Source organism: Kryptolebias marmoratus, linkage group LG8 (assembly GCF_001649575.2).
Source record: "Kryptolebias marmoratus isolate JLee-2015 linkage group LG8, ASM164957v2, whole genome shotgun sequence".
In the NCBI taxonomy this organism is placed as follows: Eukaryota; Metazoa; Chordata; class Actinopteri; order Cyprinodontiformes; family Rivulidae; genus Kryptolebias; species Kryptolebias marmoratus.
Genome location: NC_051437.1, coordinates 4737892 through 4747407, shown reverse-complemented (window position 1 = coordinate 4747407; position 9516 = coordinate 4737892). Strand labels below are relative to the sequence as shown.

General features: G+C 37.8%; 1 protein-coding gene across 1 annotated transcript in view; it reads left to right on the top strand.

The window, feature by feature from the left end:
- Positions 1-2232: 2232 nt before the first annotated feature.
- The window catches only part of LOC108247619 (SAP domain containing ribonucleoprotein), a 12918-nt gene continuing 5634 nt past the window's right edge, over positions 2233-9516 (top strand). Inside the window, exons 1-6 of the mRNA XM_017435903.3 lie at positions 2233-2332; positions 2974-3079; positions 5186-5229; positions 5331-5401; positions 6111-6162; positions 8090-8163. Coding sequence (XP_017291392.1) covers positions 2300-2332; positions 2974-3079; positions 5186-5229; positions 5331-5401; positions 6111-6162; positions 8090-8163 — 380 coding nt within the window. The 5' untranslated portion in view covers positions 2233-2299. The remainder of the gene's footprint in view (positions 2333-2973; positions 3080-5185; positions 5230-5330; positions 5402-6110; positions 6163-8089; positions 8164-9516) is intronic.

Here is a 9516-nt window from a genome sequence, read left to right as displayed (position 1 = left end):
CAGCTGGTCTTTAATCAGAACCAAGTTTCCATTTTATTGGGGTTGTGTTATTTTATTTTATTCAGTAGTAGTATCTTTTTGTAGATTTAAAGACAGTTGTGATACCTTCTGACATGCCTTTGCTTTGCTTCTGAGAAATAAGCAACCAGTGTTCATATTTACACTAAACAAAAAATCAGTTTATGAACAAAAAAATCTGAAAATAAAATGTTGATTTTAAAAAGACAATAAAATGTAGTTAAATCATGTTATTAGTAAGAAGAAACGCCAATTATGTTCACCTGTCTCTATCCTTACAAGCAGGTGTCAGAGCAGCCTGTTGCCTAGCAACAAGAACCTGAACCATTTTGCCGTCTTTGTCTTCATTTTTACTCCAAACAGACAAAGAGAAAATTAAGAGAGAAAATTCATGTTGAAGAACAGGGAACCTACAGAAGCTGGGTTCATCCCATTTAAATAATAAGCAATAATAAAAAGAAACAATGTTTCTTTATTGAACTTGAAACTTTAATAGAAAGGATAAAGTTAAAACTTTGTTGTTACCTGGAGCTTTTTTTTATCTCTTTCACTCATTACAGTTACTACAGTGAACATCTTTTATAAAGTTGTTTGATGGCGTAAACACGGGTTTGGAGGTGGACGCTGCACTCAGTCATCCCAAACACCTACTGGCCATCCCCTGTAAGTGCACCTTAAAGATCTGATGGAGGTCAGACATGTCCTCCACCTCAGCAGCTTCCTGACAGTTCCTCTGCAGATATTAAAGTTTACAAGTACTGATATTAATCTGGGCAGAAGTATAACTGATCACCTCTCCGCCGACTTTGACAACATGCACCACTCGTTTGTCAACAACAAAACATCACACTTGGAACCATTAATTTGTCTTTTAGAAAGACTTTATTTGAAATATTTTCCCCACCATACGATGAGTTCATGTTACTAGGTTCTGACCTGCAGTTTTTGTTTTATGACACCTTTAGCAGATTAGGTGAAGCAACATGTCAATGTCAAGTAGTGTGTCTATATTTTACACAGCTAAAATAGGAACAACAAGTGAACAACAACAACATCTGGTTTTGTTATCTTTATTTAGTGAACTGATTGCATCCAAAGGAGTGGACACATCAGTATCTTTATTTTCTCAGTAAAAGTTGTTGTTTTTCTCCTAGCTGCTCCCTTCTGCAGGGCTCAACACAGCAAGCTGAACTTACACCAAAGATTTATTAATTGTTTTACATTGGATGCTGTTTTTGACACAACCAGGGCTCAAACCTGCAGCCTCAGGATTATGAGGCCGAGGTGCTGACCACTGATCTGCTGCTGTCCCATTTTCTTAATAAATAACAATAAAAAGATCAATGAAAAGGAGTTCAAAATTAAAAGAAACATAAAACTGGGCTGTAAATTCTTACAATATTTCCCTTGTAAGGAAAAATGTTTAAATAAATGTTGATTTTCACTGCCATTAGGCTTGTTTCCATGGTAACTTTGATATTGATTTTGTATGTAAACATGTCCAATAATCTGAGGGAGGAGGGAGTGGTGAATGAATGAGTGAATGAATGAATGAATGAATGAATGAATGAATGAATGAATGAATGAATGAATGAATGAATGCACAAATATGCATTCCATACAAAAAGCTTTTTGTTTCACAAAAAACTATGTAAACCAACAAAAGTTTGGATTTCAAATACCCATCCATTTTCTTTATCTGCTTCTCCATTCCGGGTCAAGGAGCTGGTGCTTATCCCCAGCAGTCACTGTGCGAGAGGCGGGGGACAACCTGGACAGGTCGCAAGTCCATCGCAGGTCCACATAGAGACAAACGAGACAATTTCAAATATACTGCAAGTCAATTTAATTTAATTTAATTTAATTTAATTTAATTTAATTTAATTTAATTTAATTTAGTTTAATTTAATTTCAATAAATGAAGTTTTTAAATATACCTGGGAATCAGAAAAATAACTGGAAAAAGAAAGATACATGAATGAGAAATGTACTTCAGACTTTTTTCTTTGCATTTGTTTTTATTTCCCCCACTAGCTTAAAATGTATTGAAGAACAATCTGATTTTCGTAAGCTTTCTAATTATTTTCTTTATTGTTGGCTTTACATTTCTTAGCTTTTCTTCTCTGATCAACACAACAAACTTGTGTCGTTGTCCTAACGGCTGCAGTGTGTCAGACCAGCCGGCAGGGGGCGGTGTGGAGAAAAACCCGCCGCGGAGGAGGAGCTCAGAAGAAGAGCGCCTCCGATTTGATTGGCGGAAAGATTCCATCAACAAAGAAAGATGGCTGAGGTAGTAGAGCTGCAGAAACTGAAGGTTTGTATCGCTGTTAATTAAGTATTTTTTATTTATCCGGTGGATTTATTCGTAATGAACGGTTTGTGGCCGCTGTTAGCCGCTCAGCGCGCTAACAGGAGGGCTGTGAAGAAATGAAACCACCCGCGGGGGTGAAGGCAGAAATCGGCGTGTGAGCGGAAGCTAACACACGTAACTTCACAGTGTTTCGGCAGAACGGGTAACTTTAGCTAAGCTAGGACGAATAAAATAAGAATATATGGAGTCCGAAATCAGCCAGTGTTGGTAGATATACATTTCCTCTCCTAAAGAGTGTTTGTTATGAAAAAAGCCAAAGATTACCTTGAAGAGATTTTCTTTGGGACGCATGAACTGAATGGAAAAACAGTCTGTTTAAAGTAAAATTTAAAAAGTCAACTAAATCTGCAATGAGGTGAGCCGCTGCTTTAATTTCAGTAAAGAAAGTATTTAATTTGTGTAAGTCAGCACGGGAGTATTATATACCATTGGTGGTACTCTTGTTACACACATTGTGCTAAGTAAAGGTTTATCACCTGCTTACAATAGTTTGCAGATCAGACTGTTTTCCCGTTTTTCCAAAACAGATGATAGTTTACAGCATTTGAATTTTACTTAGTAACTTTGTGTTGTTTGTTTTGCAGCTTGCTGAACTGAGGCAGGAGTGTGATGCCCGAGGTCTGGAAACTAAGGGTAACAAAGGAGAGCTCATTGCTCGACTCCAAGCCTACCTGGAAGAGCACGGTGAAGGTAAATACTTTTAAAACATGGTTAAACCTCTTAAAGGAAGCAGAGTAAATTATTTTATATTCCAATAGTATGCTGTGCTACAGTGAACTCATACATGGAGATATGTCCAGCAACTACCCCTGTGCTCCAGGGGACTACTGAGCAAGACAGAATCAAATAAAGAGATAACACAAGTATCCTGGAGGCTATAAGCTCTGTCATAAAACACCTCAGGCTGGGACTTGGATGCTTTCTCACAAACTGAGTGACTGTGAAGGAGAACAGTGAGAGAGACCACCAAGACACCTGTGAGCACTGAAGGAGGTCTAAGCTTCAGCAGCTGAGATGGAGAGACAGAGTTACAACACCTGTTGTCCAGGTTTTTCACCCATCTGAACTTTATGGGAGAATGGTAAAGAAAAAAACACTGTACAGGGTTTCCCACAGAAAAGAGGCTAAGCCTGGTGGTAGGTGGCCAATCGCCGGCAGATCGCTGGCTGACCGTGATTTTGTAAAAAGAAAATAAAGATTAAAGTTGAAAACATGGCTATTATGTGATATTGTAAGATATTTGTGCCAAATATTTACACAACTACAGTTTTACAAAAAGGCACTTTTGAAATACTTTTTTAAACAAAAATACAATTAAAATAAATAGAAATTGATTGCACCTAATTTGAATCCTAATTTAAGTCACATTTACAAATAAATTAAATTAACATAAATGAAAAAATGCAAACAAGGCACCAACACATGTCTCACGTCAAGGCCAACAAATACCAACAGAGAACACTGAAAAATATAGGGATGCTATACTGTGCTTTTTGTGGCACAGGCTGCATGTCACTACATGTAACAACAAAACAAAGCATATTTAATGCTGAATTTAATAGCAACATTTTACTGTTAAACAAGGATAAATTAGCACGCCTCATATTAATATTTTCACTAAGTACAAAACTTGCTTACTATATTCGGTCTTGTAAAGCCACCCGCTGCTCAACTAATAACTTTTGGTTAAACCCGCCCGTTCGATGTTTATTGCTGTGGCTCTGACTACATGCTAACTCCAGGAACGCGCGGTGGAGGCATTAATACTTAGCGCTTACGTCTGAGCAGTATTCTCCGAAAAGATGGGGCAGTACGCTACGTAACCAGTGAAAATAGGGAAAAATAAAAAGAGAGAGAGCAGATTTTCTGGCTGTGATACAGAGAGGATGTTTAAACTTAAAGCATTCAGTTTGACTTTTATTGATTTATTTGCTTTAGTTGTGATTCGCCCATCATAGAACTAATATTTCTTCCCTCTGTGGTCTATAAACACTCCTTTTTATCGGCTGCAGCAGTAATCTCCTTCCGTGAGTTTTGAACCGTTTGATTATCTTTGTGATCTCTCATAGAGGGATCATATCAAAGCTGATACAGGCAAACAACTCTACTAAAGCACCAAAATCGTCCATTTTGAATGGAGTGTGGTGCTTATTTGACAAACTAATCAAGATTGTAAGAGTCACTCAGTTTGTGAGAACGGCCTTCTCTTGTTAGATTTATACATGTCCCGTATTCCTTCCATCTCCTGATGCTGGATTTAACAGAACTCCTGAAGATGTTTAGGGCCTTGGAAATCTTTTGTATCCATCCCCTGACTTGTACTTTTCAATAATCTTTCCTTTGAGTAGATTTAGTACAGTCCCTTTAATATTTATGCAACTACTTATTTTACATTACATGTTTTTATTTAATTGGCATTACTCTGTAGAAATTTGATTTTACTTTTTCATTGAAGAGGTTATTTCTATTTTTTGATTGTCATGTCCTCAAAGGGATACTACACAAGCTCACAAACTGAAGCAAACCAGTTAACAGGTTTATTTTAGTGACTCAGCTGCTCTAATGACACAAGGGAACTGCTGACTCCACCTTAGAGGGCACACATGTGCCAGCCTAGACTGAGAGAAATAGTGAGTTCTGACATCCTGTCCAAATGTTAGTTTTTAATGTGTATTTAAGGAGTTCATCTTGTTTATTTTTTATTTCTTCCGGTGTTTTTGTTCTGATTAACTTGCTGACGTCTGTTTGTTCATTTTGCCTTCTGGAAATGTTTTTCTCCCACACTCCACTTGGCAGAGGAAGAAGTGGACGTAGATGATGTGCTGGCAGAGGATGCAGTGGTAAGATGATTGATTGTATTCTCATTATGAGCTTTTACTTTCCATCTCAAGCGTCATACATTTTTTTGGCAGAGATATTGATGTTTTTGTTTTCTGTATAGGACTTTACAAAAGTTGAGAGTTCTGACGCCGTAAAAGTGGACAATGACTCTGAAACTGCTGCAACTGAGCCGTAAGTCATGTTTCACTCACTCAACTCCAGCGATTTCCGTGATGATGTATTTTTTTTTCTGCCACCAACAGAAATAGGAGTAGTGTTGTTTGTGAGGAATCTCCAGCAGCAGCCACAGATGAGACAAACAAGTCAAGTCAAATTTATTTATATAGCACTTTTCAGCAACAAGGCGGTTCAAAGTAAAAAAATAAGTCACTGACAAATCTACTTTGGTCACAGCCTGTTCATGACCAAAACTGTTCAGTGGTATAAATTTAGATGGAAAAAATGAACACATTAGGAAACATACTTTCATTCATTTTTACCTGTGCAGCTAAAGGAAGGGTGGTTAACTTAGCTTAGCATCACCGAGAACAGGGGGATCTGTTTAGAGTAGAGACACACAGATTGCTTAGCAGGAAACCAGAATCAAGCATTTTTTTATCTTTAATAAGCACTTTTATCTGGTGAATGAACATTAGGAACATGCTAACTTCAGTCTTTAATGTGGAAGGTTTTGTTTTTCTTGAATGAGAAAGATGTAAAGTTTGCTAATTGTAATATCTGTAAGGTATTCAAATATAAGTTCAGAGGAAACATAAAAAAGGTGACTAAAAGTATAAACTTTATTAAGTAAGTAGGTACATTTTAGCTCTTTTTGTTATTAAATACTTTACATGTCTAAAGCACATCTGATTTTATTACATTTGTCTTTTTCTGCTTTTAGACCTGCTGAGAAGAAGGTGGTGAAAATAACTCCGCCATTATCGACTGGAGAAGTACGTATGACATGTTTTCACCCAACAAGCATAGAAATATCTGATATGAGCTTAAACTATTTAAAGTAAAAAAATATCTTTTTTATTTTAGATAGCCTGAAATTTCTTTCTGATTAAGTAAAAAAAAAGAAACTACCCTCTGTTCTAACAGCTTGAATTCTTTGAGGCTCAGGCTTCAGTAATGACAAGTTTTTTTCATTACTCAGGTTTTCTAGATGTAGTGTTGCCGTGAACTTTATTTTAAAATTTTAGTTTGATTGAGATCTGAATGGTTTGCTGTCCATGTCACTAAGTAGGAAATAAATGAACTCTTTTTAACCTGAGATGAGATACAGTATTATCCTAACAAATATTAAGAAAACAATCACTTCGTAGATAAAATCAGGTTTGAAATAAACAGTGTTCTCAGCTCTGAGATGGGAAGGTGATGAGTTAGTGAGTTAGTGGAGTGAGCCTGCTCTCTGAAGAGTCAAAATACTTTGTTACATGTGTAGAAGTACAACGCGCTGAAATGTATCATGAATATCTTTTACATGAGCTGTGCAAATACTGGAAAATAATTAGAAAATTATAATCTGAAAAGGAAAAACGGTATGATCAAATTAATACAAAATATGTTTACATGTTTTACACAATAAAATAATGTTCACAGAGACATCAGAAAGTTACTGATTTAAAGGCATTAAAGTGCATGGTACTGATGCTGATCCTGGTTCTGCACTGAACCAACGATAGCAGTAGAAAGCTGATGGTGGAGGTGTGCAGAACCTTAATGTCAGCTCAGATGCTCACAGCATTTGTTTTAATGAAGCCTTGTGACTAAAAGGATAAAATATATCCCTGAGTCTCCCGGTCGTGGCTGTGATGCCTACAAACCTTTTGCCTGATTTCAGCAGCTGAAACAGGCTGTTGTTGGAGTGGAGTGAGTCCTGAATAATCTTGGTGGCTCTGGTCCAACGTCTCTTGACATAAATGTCCTGCAGAGACAGGAGAGCTGACCTGCCGCAGTGTTCTGCAGCACGGATCACCCCCTGTATGAACCTTCTTCAGTGACGAAGGGAAGTCAAATTTCAACAAAGTAATACCAATTAAATAAAAATATATATTGTAAAATAAGTGACTGCATAAATATTCACCGCCTTTAAAAATGACTGTTCTAATTTAACTCAGAGGAAAGATTGTTGAAAAATACAAGTCAGGAGATGAATACAAAAGGATTTCCAAGGCCCTAAACATCCCCAGGAGTTCTGTTAAACCCATCATCAAGAAATAGAAGGAATATGGGACATATATAAATCTACCAAGAGCAGGCTGTCCTCACAAACTGAGTGACCGTGAAGAAGGAGAATAGTGAGAGCGACCACCAGGAAACCTGTGAGCTCTCTGAAGGAGGTCCAAGCTTCAGCAGGTGAGATGGGAGAGACTGAGCTGCAACTACTGTTGCCCAGGTTCTTCACCAGTCTGAGCTTTATGGGAGAGAGGCAAAGACAAATAGTGTTGAAAAAAACTCAGATTAAATCTCATCTAGGCACATCTGCTGAGAAGACCATGAAGTTCTCCACATGTAGTTTGGTAAGGGAGTCAGAAACGCCCAGCTTGTTCATCTCAGAGAGTAAATCTTATTTTTCCACGGCAGGCCTCTCTGCTGGAGTCCCACTCGTGTTTAGGGGTTTGTAGACCTGCTGAAGTCCTCCAGCTCTTTGGTCTTACTGACATTCAGCTGGAGGCAGTTTTCCTGACACCAAAATGCCTCATTCATGTCAGATGTTTCATCATTTTCTGACAGCGCCACTGTGTCAAAATGGCAGTCACCATTTTCCAGATTCTTTCTCAAGTTTTTTTATTTTTTATTTTTTTAAGTCATGTTATACTTCTTGTATTCGAAAACCTGAAGATGTTTAATGTCTACTTTATTTTTGCTAATCAGAGACTACAGAAGAGAGCTGAACGTTTCAACATGCCAGCATCGACTGACAGCAAGAAAGCCATGCGTGCAGCAAGGTGAACACCTCGTTTCTTTGGAGTTGTTTTGCCTTTCTTTTTTTTTCCTTTTTTAGCAATAAGTGAATATTTTCTGGTGTCTGCAAATTGACCTGTTTCAAAAACCTCAGGATTGTTGTGTCACAATTTTTGTTACCTAGCAACCCCAAGCCAAGCCCAGCCCCTCACCTAGCAACCCAAGTGGAGCGCCGCCCACTTCATTAAAGGAAGACTGTCACAATTGTCCTGCTGGTTTTACTGCTGAACAATGTCTGCTGGAAAAGGAAAATGTTCTGTTGTCGGCTGCAAAAAAGAAAGTGTGTCTGTAAAGAAACGACCCGCTACCAGTGGGGTTTCGGACCCACTTACTGCCGCTCTCCTACTTGACAAATGTTGGTTTGGAACCGCTAAGTGCCCCTGTCCCAAAGTTAGAATCCTTAATTTGAATTAATAATGATATAAATGTGTGTCAGATCCGCAGCGTTTAATGTTTCAGAGAGTTTTTATGTTTTGAGATGGGACACTGAGTTGGGAGGCGCATACTTGCCAACATTTGGGAATGTCAATGTGGGACAACCACTGCACCCCACCCCCCGCTCTCCAACCATACACACTTTCACATTTTCAGTTTTACATTATCTGTGCTTAAGTCTGTCTGCCCAAATATATACAGATGTATATAAAACATTTTGCCAGACAGCTTATCTATTCATCAGCTGATCATGTCTTTAAAACATTATGCAAAAAACCCACTCCTAGAAATACCCACAAACATAGATTCAACATGATTTTCCTGAATTCTGATCAATTAATTTGAATTAAACACATATCATAGTTGCCAGGGCTCTCAAGTTTTGATCTGAGCTTCGAGTGAGATTTTGAGCTGCTAGAAGTTGTTAGATGACATCATCACCTAATTTGCATATTTGGTCAAATTGATCAGGATGTAGGAGAGAGGAATATCAACGGTGGCAAGACAAAAAATGAGGAAAAAAACACTCAAAATATGTTTAGAACTACAAATTAACTTAATGAAATAATTATTTATTGCTTTGCCTTATCCCACACTACATAAATTAATTTGTTAGAATATCAAACTAAACCAAAAGACAGTTTTGTGTCGTGGAATTGCCAGCTCTACATTCAACCCTCCTCTTTTATTCAGGGTTGGAACCACAGGGATTTATATTAGCACTACAGAGTCAGTGAAAAAACAATACATTCAAAATTATATTTACATCCCGCTTTGTAATCCAGGATAAGATCAGCGGCAGCTTTGCACACAAATAATTCATTTGCAAAGTGGACATGCAGGGGTGCAACTACCTACTTTCTGAGGGGAATGCAGACACATTACCCCCCCCCCCCCCCCCC